Here is a 16,697-nt window from a genome sequence, read left to right as displayed (position 1 = left end):
GGCCCTGTTTTGCACGAAAAGTTGCAAAGTGTATGTGCGCAGAAAGTTTATATTTATCAATTAAATCTTCGCCTTACTAAAGGTATGATGAGTCTACGATATACTAAAAATATTAAATACAGGAAAGATTAGTAAGATTCCAATGCAAGGTGTGTGCGCGCAGAAAGTTTATATGAATTAAATCTTCGCCTTACTAAAGGTATGATGAGTCTACAATATACTAAAAATATTAAATACAGGAAAGATTAGCAAGACCCCAATGCAAGGTGTGTGCGCGCAGAAAGTTTATATAAATTAAATCTTCGCCTTACTAAAGGTATGATGAGTCTACAATATACTAAAAATATTTGATACTGAAAAGATTAGCAAGACCCCTACGCAAGATAGAGAGCATATTGTGTTTGAAAGTTATTTTCAACTTCTATAATAGACACTAGCTATGTAATAGGCGGGGAAAGAGGCTCCGCCCCTCCCCCTGCACCCCCCTCCCCGCCTGCACCCATATCCCCTTCGGGGGGCTCCGCCCCCCTAACCCCCCGTGTTTCATCCTACTTACCAAAGTTTTTAATCTTTAACGTCAATTTTCTCGAAAACTATCAGTTTTACACAAAAATGCATAGGACATAAATAATGTATTTTTACAAGAACTACAACTTTTATTTGAAACTTTTTTTTGTTACATCAATATTTCTCGAAATAATCTAAAAAGTGATATTTTTTCACTTTTTCTGACCTTGTTTTGACCTTGAAAATGACCTAGTCGGCGATTTTCATTATCATATTCGTAATCAGCGCACCAAACTACATAAAATAGTGGAGTTTCAAAACAATCGGGCGTTTCACCTATTCGGAACTGCACCCAATTATAATAATTAATGTTTATCCCCCCTCTATTTCCGCCTTGTTTTCCTTTTCCTCTTTCTCTTCGTCTTCCTCTTCCTCCTCTGCCACCTCGCATTCCGCGTCCTCGCCATCCTCCCCGTCCTCTGAGTGCTGATTGTACAGCTGTACAAATCATTTCAGACAGTTCTTCTTTCTGAAACATAAAAAGTATATATCATATAGTAAATAATAAATATAAGAAACAAATTAATTAATTAAACATAGTAATTATATTAATTAAAACCGGAAGAAGATAAAATATATGACGTAAAAAAAAATTACTTAAAAGAACTGTTTCGCGTGTTTTCTAATACTGATATTGTAAAATACAACTGTAATTAATTTAATATTATAAAATTCTTTCAATAGCATCTTTATATAAAATATAATACTTACATTAATTGTTATAATTGATGATGCTTCCGACGCCGGTGCCGGTGCCGGTGCCGGTGCCGGTGCCGGTGCCGGTGCCGGTGCCCGTGCCCGTGCCCGTGCCCGTGCCTCCGCCGACTCTGGTGCCTCCGCCGACGCCGGTGCCGGGTCCTCCGTCGACGCCGATGCCTCCGCCGACGCCGATGCCGGTGCCTTGGCTGACGCCGATGCCAATGCCGGCGCCGGCGCCGATGTAACCGTTGATGCCGGTGCCGTCGGCGTTAACGGTGACATCGGTGATGATTCTATTTTTGACATTTAATAATTCCTGAAAAAAAATAAGAAAAAATCATGTACCATATATAAATTACTCAAAAATACGGATAATGCCAGTCATCGGAAAACGAGAGAGATCAAGAAAACGCGAACGAAATGTATTGCTAAAGTTTCGATGTTAGAGACACTACTCGCAATCAAAAAACGCAAAATAAAGCATAAGTCTCATTGAGACTCGGCTCACTCGCTCGAAAGATAAAGAGATGAATTATAATAATAATCCTCGAATCAAAAATCGTGAAGCGATCATATAAATAATGACACAATAAAAAATGTTACGTGATGAAGTTACACTACATTAGATGATAACACGCGACGCGAATAATCTTAAATATTGTACAAAGAAATATACTTTTTAAATGTATGCTGTACTTACCACTGCAATTATATCTTCTTCACCGACTCACGTAGGCTGAAGTGGACTGAAGCGTCCGTGGTCACGCTACGCTGCATAGCGATATTCCCAATACGCACGCGTAGTAAACAATCCAAACGCGAGCGAAAGATCGCGACCGATAAACCGGCCACAACATAAACACGGCATTGACTCTAACACTTTTCTCGTTCTTAATTTTACATTTAAAAAATTTTAGGAGAAATAATTAATAGTATAAATGAGTAAATAGTATAAACTAAAATGCTATTTTCATAAAACGTCATACATTTTATGTACATAAAAATCAATTTATATTCGAAAATTATATCGCACTTATCTTAAAACATAATTTTGTGAACAAATTAGAAAAAATTTTCAGTAACAAACTATTAATTGATATTCACTTATTCATTTTGTATAATGTTTATGTACGATGTGTGTGCATGAAATGTCTATTTCATTTATGTTTGTATAAATATGTTATAAATAAAAATTGCTCATATGCACGCACACGCACACATACATACATACATAAACACAAAATATAAAATATGTATAGAATCAAGTTTATTGAAAGTTGTATATGCTCTCATTAATTTTTTTATTGTTAATAATAATAATTCTTGATATACAGAGTGTCTCAATAGCTATTAGCACCTTAATATCTTCGAATCTATAAGGTTTAGAGAAAAATGTATATAACCAAAATTGCACGGTACAAAGGGGGCTATCATATGACAATAATAATTTTTGTCCAGGTGGAGGCGCTTCGGAGATTTCAAGATCAACTTCGTGTTTTTAAATGGAATATGTTTTTTTTTACATAATATGATTTCTCTAATTATTCTGCATATAAAAGTATTAAGGTAAAGGTATCGAAAAATCAATAGGTTACGAGATATTTTACACTTTATTCTGAAATGAGCCGGGCATCCAAAATACGGAATACGCTATTCCGATTAACATCACATTCTTGGTCAATTTGTCGCACACTAATATTAGTGTGTATGTATGTATGAGGATTTCGAGCCACCATTGCGAGGACCATAATTTTATTCCCTTCATGAGTTATTCGCTTTTCACGTTCATTTTTACGGGTATCTAAGCTACCGGTTTGTCTAAGTTTATCGTACACATTTTTAAATGTTTGACGCGCAGGCTGAGTGCGATTAGGATATCGTTCAGCGTATAAATTTTTTGCTCGCAATGAATTTTTTGACATTCACAGTAAATGACGATCATGTCAATTTGTTCTTCAAATGAATACATCTTGCACGATTAACTGATCTATCAATACGAGATATCTATCAATACGAGATATCAATACGTTGCGAGAGACAAACTCAATGAAAAATTTGCAAATCGCTGGATTGGACGTGGGGGTCCTGTAGTATGGCCAGCTCGTTCACCAGACTTGACACCACTGGATTTTTTTTTATGGGGAACCCTGAAGGACATAGTCTATAAAGATGAACCAACTACATCTCAAGACATGCAACAACGAATTATTAGAGCCTGTGCGTTAATAACTCCCGATGCTATTAAAAGAGCAAACCAGTCAATAATCAGAAGAATACAGTGTTGCATTGATAATAATGGCTATCATTTCGAACATTTTTTATAAACGTTGTCACTTCATTTCAGAATAAAGTGTAAAATATCTCGTAAACTATTGATTTTTTGATATCTTTACCTTAATACTTTTATATGCAGAATAATTAGAGAAATCATATTATGTAAAAAAAAAACATATCATTCCATTTAAAAACACGAAGTTGACCTTGAAATCTCCGAAGCGCCTCCACCTGGACAAAAATTATTATCGTCATATGATAGCCCTCTTTGTACCGTGCAATTTTGGTTATATACATTTTTCTCTAAACCTTATAGATTCGAAGATATCAAGGTGCTAATAGCTCTAAGACACCCTGTATAAGTTGCAAAAATTCGTGAATAAATACATTATCGTTGTTGTAAAAAGTGAAATAAATCTTGCTAATACATTAAATACAAATTACATATAATAATATAACATTATTTACTTATCAATACAATAGTACAATATGTTGTCGAATAAAACTTTTTAAAAATTAAATATTACGACTTGCACATATATAAATGCACTTGAAATAATTATATCACAAAATGATAAGAAATGAAATATTAAATATCAAATTAAATATTAAAATATAAAAAAAATATATAAAGCTTCTCCATATAGAATTTTCCATATAACACTTTTTCTATATTACTTAATTTTCTGATATTGAGTGATTATATTATAAAACAAGATCGATGCACAAGTAAAACATACAAGTATAAAATACAACAGAATATATGTATAATTAGATGATATATAAAAACTTACCACTGTTGCGTATCCATACATGATGTCTTTGATCCGTCTGTAGTGGGAATCTATATAAACGTTTTCCATGAGATCTTGAACTCGTGCAGTCTTTATACATGCACTTATCGTAAAAATTATCTGTGCCGCACTGATTAGACATCTTTCTTTTATATATATTAAATTTAATACGTACGCAAATACACCTACGAAAAATTTTGCTAAGCAAAAATAACACACTGAACACCGCACACAAAAAATCCTTTACGGATATAATCGCGTATAAAATCTTTTATGGACAATAATCACAAAGCACGCCGAAAAGAAAACAGCGTGTACTTCTCTCGCAAGATCGTCCAGAAGACAACAAATAAACGCTGACTTGCGACAAGTTCCCCTTCCTTCCCACTACACGTAAAAACACAAACGTAAAAATAACATAAGTTGGTAAAAATGACGTCAAAATACATATAATCAGGGCCGGTTTTGATATAAGCAATATAAGAAATTGCTTAGGGCCCCGCGCCAGTAAAGGCGTCAAAGGTTCCATACAACTAATTTCATACAAATATTAAATGGACGGAAAAAATTAAAAAGGCTCTTTTTAAAGCCAGTGCTTAGAGGCCTTCTACGATCTAAATCTGGCCCTGCACATAACTGATTCTTTCAGTTATGAATAGAAAATCTATATTATATAGATTTCCCGTGATAAGACCTGCTAGTTTGAGATTTATGTAATTGTTTCAACTGTGATTGCGATCTTTGCGTCATGCTCGTATAAATGCCAACTAAAATATGTAGGTATATAAGTATATAAATTGTTAGTACAATATTGTGAATTATTTTTAACATGCGTTCTACGTTAACAGAAATTTTATTAAATAAAAAGTGTTTATCACTTTGAAAGGAAGCATTTCCGGAGCCACGTTCATAAGACTTTTTTTCATCCTTACACCTTGTATCTATCTTATATATCTCTCTTTTGTAAACATAGAATATAATAAAATATGGTATAATAGAGCTACAGGCGAAGATCCACTTAAAAAAAATCTAGCGCGCTATTAGTGGCACCTCATGGGTAGTGTGGAAGACCACTATTAATTATTACTAATTAATTATTCATAAATCTTTCTTTTTTCAGTTGATAGAGGTAAATTCCAAATAAGGCGAGCCGCTAAAATATTGAAGGTATCGTATTTGAAAATTGCTTCTTACAATTTTTTTTCCGCTTTTACACATTAGTTTCTAACAGTAATCGATTAAATTATTAAATAATATTTTCGACCAAAAAATATTATTTTATATTTATTTATAATATTCATATATGTCAAACTTGCATTTTATTGCAAAATTGTAAAATTATTTTTTATTTTTCTATTGACAATAGCGAGTATTCAGTATTTCTTTCTAGAGTTATTAATTTAACATATGCGAATATTTTTAATAAATATAAAATAATATTTTTTAGCAAAAAAACCTTATCTAATCCATTTACCATATTTGTTGTGCAGTTAGAAAGAAAAGCGGAAATGCGGAAAAAAGTTGCAAGAAGCAGGTCTCGAACGCGTGATGTTTAATATTCTAGCGCGACTCGCCTTACTCGATTAGAAACGCTTGATTCTTAACATTTATCATACGCTGTGTCGACCGAACAGCCGAACACACACGGACGCGTGACGTTCTCGCTTGTGTAGTGCTCGTATGGTGGGGGCGCTGCCCCTCACGTTGCCTGCTGCACGGAGCTCGAGTTCGCATCTCTCTTTTACCATCCCGGAAAGTGGATGTAACGCGGACATAAACCAACCATGTCTCTTTTACCATCCCGAAAAATAGATGTAACACAGACATGAACCAACCAGGGCTTTTTTACCATACCGGAAAATGGATGTGGCCATGTAGTTCCAGGCAGGCTGAAAAATGGATGTACGCGCCGCTAGTGTACGGCCTAGTAAAAGCGTCGTACGAAAAACGTCAGCGTGGCCCCTCTCAGGTTTCTCTCTGGTAGTAATAAAACAATATCTTGATAGTGGTGTCATTAAAGCGAGATTGTCGTAATTTTTTAAAATATAAATAATAATTAATATGAAACTTTTCGAGAGAGAAAGAGAGAGACGTTACTTATTAAGATTACTGTTTTATTGCTTCCTTAACTTAAAAGTAAACAATTTCTACAGCTTACCGTTCAGACTGCCCTTTTATTTCCGTTATGTAGATGATGTTGTCACTGCTGTTCCCAAGAACTCAGTAGAGAACATCCTACATCTTTTTAATTTAATTCATGAGAAAATTCAATTTTCTGCAGAATTGGGCATAGGCGGAAGAATCAATTTTTTGGACGTCACCATGATTATCAATGATAAGAACTTCAAGTTTGATTGGTATCATAAACCTACATTCTCAGGTCGATACTTGAATTTTTTCTCTCAACATCCGAACGCACATAAGAGGGGTATTGTAATGGGACTGGTTGATAGGGCTCTTTTCTTATCGCATCCTGAATTCCATCAAAAATATTTAGATGAGGTAATAAAAATACTATTATACAATAGTTTTCCTCTCCCGTACATTTTCAATCTTATAAGACATAGAATTAAATTTTATATACACAAAAAGGACGGAGTACGAGATGTTACTAACATAGGAGAAGATGACGAGAACATAAGATATTTTACTATTCCTTTCATTAGAAGTGAATCAGAAAAGTTCTCTTTCATGGCTAAAGATCACGGCATGAGATTATCTTGTTTCATACCCAAAAATTTAAAGTTCTTCATCAAGAATCACAAAGACATAATGAACAATTTTTCCCATAATAATATTGTATACAGAATTTCTTGCAAAGATTGCGCAGCCACTTACATTGGACAAAGTAAACGACAGCTAAAAACTAGAATTTCTGAATACAAAAACGACATAAAGAAATCTTCTGCGCGCTCTGTCATATTGGAACACCGTTTAGATTACAATCACCAATTTGATTGAGATTGTGTTACCATTCTTGATGAAAAGGCTTGTTACAAGAAGAGATTAATCTCGGAAATGACTTATATTAAAAGACAAAAATTTGGGCTTAACAAACAAAGTGATACAGAACTCCTATGCGATTCGTCCGTTCCTATTCTCAACATGCTGCCACCTATTTAAAATCAAATAATTATTGACTTCACTCTGGATTAACCCTCCCCCTCCTCCCCCCTTCTTACTCCCTACCTACTCGTCCCGGTCCCCCCCTCCCTTCCTCTCCTCACCCTTTTCCTTCCTACCGATTAACACCTCGCACAGACTCATGTTCGAATTTGAGATGACCGGTACTTTGATTTCTCACATAGCAGTTCTTTGCACAGCCTCATAAATGAGTACACATTGTTAACTAGATTATTATAAATTTTATATAAGTACTTACGATATCCACAAGTCAACTTTATATTTATATTTATTTGTATAGTGTTACCGTTGACCAATTTGTACTAATGATAATTCATGTCTCACCAATGAATCCCAGCACGCGGAATTAGGTATAATTTTATATTCATTAAAATCAACAAACACTGTATCGACTCCGTTCAACCGACATATGTAACTGTTTTTTAATTTGTCTCAATTTATGTATTATAGATTTATACTGAAGATGATCGGAAATGCCGATCGAAACGTTTAATTTCATTCCTGATTAAATAAATGAAAAAAATTTTTTTGTTTGGCAATCAAGATCCTGCTGCGGCCTTTGATCCTCTCACTCCATAACTGTTAATTTTACGCTAAGCCTAGATTGATTCTATTAATTAAACAATTTCTGTTTAAATCTTTTTAAAAAATATATTTTTTAAAGACATTTTAAATAAATATTTAAAATAGATATTTTTCTGGGTGGTATTTATAGTTCGATTTTATATTTAGAATCGTCTTATGATTTTATTCAACTAATGAAATAATGTTGCGCAACCATTTTGTTGATTGAATGAGGTTTTAAAATGATTTCGAATATAAGATCGGATTATGAACACCATCCTATATTTAATAATTTTATTTGGATTTTATCTGGATAAAAAAAGATATCCAGGGGACATTGTTGGGATCTAATTTAATTATATGTAGGATATCCCAGGGATTTATTTTTGGATATCTTTGGAAATTTTACGGATATCTGAAAAGCGGACATTTAGATATCCCACGGATGCCCTACGAATATCCTACGGCTTTGTACATCCCAGGGATATCTGAAAATCCTTTACATTACATCCCACGGACATCCGTAGGATGAAATTTTGCTATGTGGGAAGAGTTTTTTATTTCTAGGCTCCTTCAACATTAGAATTTGGATAAAGTAGATATAGGTAAGTTGTGTTAGAACTAAATATATTCTATACTTTTATATAAATATATAAATTAAACTGTAAAATAATAAAATTAATATATACAGCATGTTCCATTTTAAATTACGCATCTGAATATCTCGTCAGAGGAGCCACCAATCCGAAAATAACCCTTACAAAAGTTGTTGGGTTCGGAAGGGGACATCGGATGGTGATTTTCAATTTTACCTTGAACTTGACCTTCAAGGTCATTTAAAGGTCAAATCGAATTTTTTTAATAGAAACCCCTATTTTTGATTTCAAAATCTAATAGCTAGTGTCAAGAGCTTTTCAAAACACTATAATGAAGTTATTTTTTATTAAGTACTTTTCGAGTTATGAGGCTTGTAAATTACAGTATTTTGACATAAAATATAAAATATCTTGTAAAACATTCAGTTTTTGAAAATCTTACCTTAATACTTTTATGCACAAAATAATGAAACGAATCGATTGGTATAAAGAAAACACATAGTTGCTTTCAAGAAAAAATATGTAATTTGCAACATGCAACTGCATACTTTTTTTTAAAACTAATGTGTTTTTTTTATACCAATTTATTTGTCTCATTATTTTGTGCATAAAAGTATTAAGTTAACATTCTCAAAAACTGAATGTTTTACAAGATATTTTATATTTTATGTCAAAATACTGTAATTTACAAGCCTCATAACTCGAAAAGTACTTAATAAAAAATAACTTCATTATAGTTAACTTCATTATAGTTAATTATAACTTCATTTTGAAAAGCTCTTGCCACACCAGCTATTAGATTTTGGAATAAAAAATAGGGGTTTCTATTTAAAAAATTTGATTTGACCTTCAAATGATCTTGAAGATCAAGGTGAAATTAAAAATCACCATTTGATGTCCCCCTTTGAACCCAACAACTTATGTAAGGGTTATTTTCGGATTGGTGGCTCCCCTGACAAGATATTCAGGTGCATAATTTAAAATAAAACATCCTGTATAAATTTAAAATAAATGTTATTTAAAGAAAAAGGAGTAAATTTTGAAATATTTTGGAACACAAATATATATAATATATTAATGTAATAAGTTTGTTATTATTTTTATTTGCAGCAAAAGAGTTAAAACTAACCTTGGAATGAAAAATAACAAATAAAATAAGTTCCTTACATTATAAAAAGTATAACTTGCTTTTAAGCCAATTTTATGGTTCATTTTTTAGTTATTAATACGAAAAACGATTGTACGTATAAATTTCTTTAAAAAAATTTTTTTTTTAATTTGTATTATCTAGTTGCTACGTATATAGCTACAATATACAAATGTTGATAATATAAATATATTTTATATACAGGGTGCGCCGTTAGAATCCGGACAAAATTGAATTTGAAATTTCCGCTGTTAGAATTCAACTATAGGTGCCACTTGGCGTTAAGGTATACCAGATACGTGGGTGAGACATTCATAACCTCGAAATGGACGAGTGGTCAGGTTAAGCCCAGAATATAACCAGAGGATGGCGATTATTGAAAGTCTTCGCGTCGGAAGGATGCCAAGCGAAATAATAAGGTTCTTTGGGTACCCCAGGTCGACGGTGTACAATGTTACCCAGAGATACGCAGCCTCAAAGGAGTCCGAGGAGGGTTTCTCCACCCTGGCAAGAAAGATTCAAGTAAGGGAGAAGGCGACAAGGATTTCGGACTCCGGACTTCTGGCCTATCAATAGTTCCGACCTAAACCCTCTCGACTACTATGTGTGGGGCGTAGTCGAAAAGGTTACCAACAAGTCCAGACATTTCAACGTGGCTTCCTTCCAAACCGCCATCGAGGTGGCGTTGGCGGCCATGGACCGGGCCCAGTTGAAGACGTGCTCGCGCCCAGAGGCACACCCTGTTTATTTTATATATAATTTTACCTAATTATTTTATTTTTAAAAGTTTTTTTTGCAAAAGTTTATGAGTGGAATATATCGCGTTCGTACAAATTATCGATTAACAATGTCTTTTACATGTTATTATTTTGAAGTATTATTACTTTAGCATAATTTAGTGTTATTTCTTTCCTTTATTAACTTAGTAATGTAGAATTCTTTTTATATTATTTTAGTAATTCCTTTTATATTCAAATTGTAAAAATCAACATGCATACAGGGTGATTCAAAATAACCGTATGTCCTTAAAGAGACATATTCCTGAGCGTATTCTGACAACTTTTCCTTTGGCAAAAGTTTGTGCGGAGCTTAATTTTCAAATTATAAAAGAAAATAGTTAACGTATCGTGAATCGAGTACAAAAAACAAGCAGGGGCGTCGCAACTCACCGTTACACGCGGGTGTTTACGTGAGACGCCTGCTACAATCAGCTAACACTCTCCGTAAATAATTAAAATGTCACAATATTCTGCTGCGGTGTACTCCATGTTTTATAAAAGTTTTATAGCATTAGCGTAAAGTACGGTGCGAGTTATGCAAACAAATAATGTACTGAATAAAAAAAAATAATTATCATACTCGCGCCGCACTTCACGCTAATGCCATAAAACGTTTATAAAACATGGAGTACACCGCAGCAGAATATTGTGACATTTTAATTATTTACGGAAAGTGCGGTCAGAACGCTCTCCTTACCGCGAGAGAATATAACGCTCGTTTTCCGGAACGCAGACAGATTTATCCACATGTCATTTTGCGACTGTTGCATCACGCGCGAGAAACGGGCCGTTTAATTCCAGATAGACGTCTCAATGTCGTCACTAAACGTCGCGCTTGTACGGTAAACAACGAAGAGAGGATCTTGCATACGGTGAACGATGCTCCAAAAATACGCGAGATTAGCCGCGAGCTCGCGATCTCACGTAGCACTGTCCACCGCGTGCTACGTGATAATAGATTCCGCGCGTATATCATTTTACGCGAGTGCAACATTTGTTGCCAATAGATTTTGTTGCGAGACTGCGTTTTTGCACGTAGCTATTAGACCAAGAGCATGATCAATCTGGTTTTGCGCGTGAAATTTTATTCACAGATGAATCATATTTTACGCGCGATGATATATTCAACGTGCGAAATACACATTTATGGGCGGACGAAAATCCAAGAGAATACAGGATTCGTAACTTCCAACATTGGTTCAGCATAAATCTGTGGGCTGGTGTGCTGAACAACGCGATTGTAAGTACATTTTCATTGGTCGAGCGAAGTTTCGAGAATTCATCTTCTTACCTTTTTAGATCTGTCCGTTCGAACTGTCCGCGCGAATGACGGGTCAGTTGTATGCGCAATTTTTGCGAAACGACTTGCCGGGACTGCTAGAAGACGTGCCGCTGGAACAACGAAGACGTATGTTATTCCAGCCGTATGGAGCCCCGCCGCACACTTATAGAATGGCGCGTCAAGTGTTAGATGAAAATTTTGAAGATCGATGGATCGGACGCCTAGGTCCCGTGCATTGGCCAGCGAGATCTCCAGACCTGACCCCGTTAGATTATTTTCTCTGGGGTACGGTGAAAAGTTACGTATACCGTGAACGCGTCAACAATCGTGAAGAATTGAGAGACAAGATTGTTGAGGCATTCGCAAACGTAACACCGGAAATGGTGAACAACGCACAACGGAATCTGCTGCGACGGACAAGATTCTGCGTCGAATGCGATGGTGGCCAATTCGAACACCTATTGTAAAATAGGTACGACAACAACAATGTTATTTTGTACGATAAACGGTATGCTTACGGTAAACATGCGATAAGTATATGAGTTACTTTGTATTTTCAAATTTGTGCAGCGTAATCTGTTATCACGCAGTACACGGTGAACAGTGCTACGCGAGATAGCGACCTTGCGACTCATCTCTTGTACGCTCATTTCTGGAACATCGTTCACCGTATCCAAGATCCTCTCCTCGTTGTTCACCGTACAAGCGCGACGTTCCACGACGATATTGAGATGTTTATTTGGAATCAAACCGTTTCTTACGCGTGATACAGCAGTCGTAAGATGACGCTGTAAATTATTTGCGTTCCGGAAAATAAAAATTAAACTAATTGTAAATATTGTAAATATTAATGTATGTTATAATACTGTTATAATATTATACTTATAATATTAATGTAAATATTGTAAATATTAAAATTAAATAATTAATATTAATAAATAATTACTAATTAATAAAAATAAATAAGTTAAAATTAATAAAAAATAATTTAACTTTTAATAAAAATGTAAATTTTATTTTATTTTTTTTTTTTAAACATTGTATCTTATATCGATTGCTCCGTATCGACCGGCGAGATCTTCGGATCTTCCTCCAGTTTTTCTGTGGAGTACTGTAAAACAGTGAACAGTGAATAATAAATAATCACGAGAAACGCGCTCGATCAAATCAATCGTTATACAATACACGAAGTTTTTTGATGTGTGACGTCCCTGAGCGCGCGAAAATTTAACACATCTATTGGTGAACTTTAACCTATCATAACTCGAAAACTAGGACACCCACGACATTTTGCAAGAAGAACTTTCGCCTCAGAATAACATCAGGAATCTACCCTCAAGAGGTTTGACGGTAGGTCTGGGACACCCTTTATATAAATATATATATATATTCTTCATTTACAAGTTTATGTAATTTATTTACAATGACTCCTGTGATTTAATTGTAATAAAAAATTTTTCCGAAAAATATCAGTTTAAAAGAACATCCTTTTCATATCCTGTGAAAGTCTTTGAGATGTCCCACACAATATCCTCGGGATGATTCAGAGAGATTAAAATGACTTATCATTTGTTCTTCTTCAAGACATCTGGAGGAGATCCTGGGATTAAAATAGGATATCCACAGGATATGTTTTATCCATATTGGATGTTTTTTGGATGTCCAGAAGACATTCATGTGCTATCTGGGTAGTATTATATGTATATTTTTGAATTATCATTTTGTCATATTTAGTTCATTTTTATTTGACACCTTGTACATGCCTATTTCGTCCCGCACATTATATTACAGTCTTGCAACGGAATTTCGGTCGAGAAAAGAAGCGCAAGTGTCGTTTGTTTACAAAACATTCGACACATATATACAGATCACATGTCAGTGTAGTAAATTACCAGTGCAAACAAATACATATACACGATATTACGCCGATAATATCAATCTCATTTTTAGTTCCATCGAAATGATGGCGCTTTTGCGTTTGGTTATCAGTCCAGCATCCCCTTAAAAAGCTAAAAAAACTTGCAACAGATTGATTGAAAAATTGAGCACTATATGCAGATCACGTTTTTCTTCTCGGGAGTCGCTTTCCTTCTATTTTAAACAATATGACATATGTCAAGTACTCGTTACGAACAGAAAAAAGTTTTCACCGTGATGTTTTCATACTATTTTATTCCGATCGGTTTGTTTCTGACACCTTAATAGAGCTTGTTTTTCTCTACGTTATACTTAATATCAAGGAAATAAATTACTACTTTCACCTATAGAATCAATTGGCATGTGTCAGTCGCTGACATGACACATGTTGTTTTGCGAAAATACATACATTGTAGTTTTATTCTGAGATGTGTCTGTAGCTTTAATTCGTCTTTCGTGTCGGAAGGTAAACAACCAGTTGTGCGAAAGTTTAAATTTAGTTGGCCAAAGAGTGACATAAATAATGGTCCTATGAAAACTATGGAGATCACCTGGCTTCATTATTATGATATTATATATAAAGTAGCATCGCTCACTGGTATGTGGCCATTTTTAAAATCGAGAATAAAAATATTTCGCGTTACTCTGCTGACTTTAATTACATTAACTGTTCTCGTCCCGCAGGTAAATTAATATACTGTAATCATTGAGAGAAATATATTGCAAAAATAGTAAAAAATAATATTTTCAGATAGCGTATCAACTTAGATGCCACAAAAGTGACATATCATGCATTTGTGAGTCGATGACATCATATCTACTTTCGGTCGTCATTTTGGTGAAGATTTACACATTTCAATTAAACATTCGCGCAGTATGTTTTGCAATTAAATACTTTAACACATTTAATTTTACAAATAGCAATTTAAATAAAAAAAAATTGTAATATAGTTAATTTAGTTTAGTTTTGTAAATATTTAGTTTTGTAAATTTCTAATTTAATTTTGTAAATAATTTTTTTATATTTTTATATTTTATAAACGCCATTAGTTAGCCAAATCGAAAAAAAGCAGTTCGCAATTATTTGATACTTTGTTAGATTAGAAGTTTCACCCAACGTTTATTCCTCGACTGGGAAGAATTAAAAAATCCCGAAGAGTACGAAATTATGAAGTCATATGCCACAAATAGTAGGCGATTCTCTTTGATATATTCAGGTAAAAGTGAAACTAACGAAAAATGATATCTTTATATATATACATTAATTTTATTATTTTTCATAAACTGCACATTGCAGTGTATTGCTTGTCGGCATCACCTATATTTATGTCAATGTCTCTTGTACCATTTGTACTCGATATCACATCGCCTCTCAATGAATCCCGTCCCACATTGCCACCATATCCGGGATATTACTTTGTGAACATTCGAGAATATTTTTTTCAAATTCTCTGGCACGCCATCATCGCCTGGGAAATCCTCATAGCTGGAATAGTTGCCCATGATTGCATGTTCGTAATGTATGTTGAGCACATTTGCAGCAAGTTTGCTGTGGTCGGGTAAGAAAATGATTTGTGATATAAAAGTCATATTAAAATAGGTCTTTATAATTTGATTGAGAAATGTCAGCAGACTCGATATCATGCATTGTTTGCAGATTCCGCTTTGAACATTTATTTTACAAGGATAAAGAAATGGAAATTTTTAAAATTAATTCTTATGACATATATCGCAAGAAAATTGCATTCATCGTACATAAACACCGTGAAGCTTTAAAGTAAGTGCATCGTCGAAAGAATATTCAAAGATACAAAGTTTAATTCACAATTAGTATCATATTTCTGCTCTTTAGGTTTGCGCAGCTTCTTGAAAATATTTTTACTATACCTTTCGCTATACAAATGTTAATAGCAACAATAGGAATAAGTATTACTTTGTTACAAGTGCGTATTTTTTGTTTTAAATTATGCACGATCTACAAAGAATAGAAATATTATATTTTTCGACCTGTAGGTCACACAACAGAATAGCGATGTCGTGAAATCAATAAGGTATGTGCTGTATATAGTGGGTCAATTGATCCATTTGTTCTTTCTCAGTTTTGAGGGACAAAAATTGATCGATCACAGTATGCAGATGCGCGACAGGATGTAAGAGACAATCACTTATAATTTATCTAAAAATATATATCTTTTAGGTAAATCACAATACATGTAACCAACATCCTAATTATCTAGATAATAGATTCTTATATCATTCACCTAAAAAATATATATACATTTTTCTATATGTGTTATTTTCGCAATTGGTTCGCGTATCTTTGAAACGTTGTAGATATAACAGCTGCTGGTACGAAGCATCCATGAGATCACAAAAACTACTCGTATTGATAATGTTGAAGAGTCTTCAACCTACTTTCTTGAGCGCCGGTACAATTTACATTTTCTCTTTAGAGAGCTTCACCATGGTAAAACACAGATTATCACAAGCTTATTTTAAAGATTTCTTAATAGCATACATTTTTGTTTTACAGGTCCTGCAAACTTCAATGTCATACTTTACGGTTCTCGCGTCCTTTCAGTAGCTCACGTTGTTCCTACATCTGGTTTATCCAATATATCTAATTTATCTAGTACATCATTAAATTTGATGATTCAAATAGTTTGTCTAAAATATTTAGTAGCTTATGAAGCCCTTTTGAACGTCAAATTATCATTGTTAATCATAGTTTTAACTTTTCTTTAATATAGCCACTAGTATCGTTAAGTTTTGAAGAAGAAGGATCTTTACAGAAAATCTCTACTTATTATTTAAAACCGCAACTATTTATAACGCACTTTATATCTTCATATCTGTTCTTTGAAAAAAAACAAAAAAAAATTAATTTGTACTAAATATGTTGAATACTTATGAATAATATATGAATATGTAATT

At 33.8% G+C, this 16,697-nt stretch overlaps 1 protein-coding gene across 4 annotated transcripts; it reads left to right on the top strand.

Annotated features, from left to right (window-relative positions):
* Positions 1-14,229: 14,229 nt before the first annotated feature.
* On the top strand, positions 14,230-16,697 carry LOC105676931 (odorant receptor 13a-like). 4 transcript variants are annotated; one of them, XM_067353366.1, is made up of 9 exons: positions 14,230-14,361; positions 14,515-14,637; positions 14,863-14,980; positions 15,061-15,322; positions 15,421-15,540; positions 15,616-15,706; positions 15,777-15,913; positions 16,098-16,192; positions 16,297-16,697. In XM_067353366.1, the coding sequence occupies exons 2-9, from the start codon at positions 14,569-14,571 to the stop codon at positions 16,506-16,508; spliced, it is 1,104 nt and encodes a 367-aa protein (XP_067209467.1). In that variant the 5' UTR covers positions 14,230-14,361; positions 14,515-14,568; the 3' UTR covers positions 16,509-16,697. The 4 variants fall into 4 exon arrangements, with proteins under 4 accessions (XP_067209467.1, XP_067209466.1, XP_067209464.1 ...); XM_067353365.1 differs by having other exon boundaries at positions 14,260-14,447; positions 15,250-15,322; XM_067353363.1 differs by having other exon boundaries at positions 14,260-14,447.

This window comes from Linepithema humile, chromosome 4 (assembly GCF_040581485.1).
Source record: "Linepithema humile isolate Giens D197 chromosome 4, Lhum_UNIL_v1.0, whole genome shotgun sequence".
Taxonomy (NCBI): domain Eukaryota; kingdom Metazoa; phylum Arthropoda; class Insecta; order Hymenoptera; family Formicidae; genus Linepithema; species Linepithema humile.
Note: the sequence above shows the minus strand (reverse complement) of the source record. Positions and strands in the feature narration are given on the sequence as shown.

What these genes read in the sequence shown, in the direction of transcription:
- LOC105676931 (XM_067353363.1), top strand. Translation starts at nt 14,295, where the DNA reads ATGAAAACTATGGAGATCACCTGGCTTCATTATTATGATATTATATAT. An exon ending in TAACTGTTCTCGTCCCGCAG is followed by an intron (nt 14,448 to 14,514) that starts GTAAATTAATAT and finishes TAATATTTTCAG; the next exon opens with ATAGCGTATCAACTTAGATG. An exon ending in ACCTACTTTCTTGAGCGCCG is followed by an intron (nt 16,193 to 16,296) that starts GTACAATTTACA and finishes TTTGTTTTACAG; the next exon opens with GTCCTGCAAACTTCAATGTC.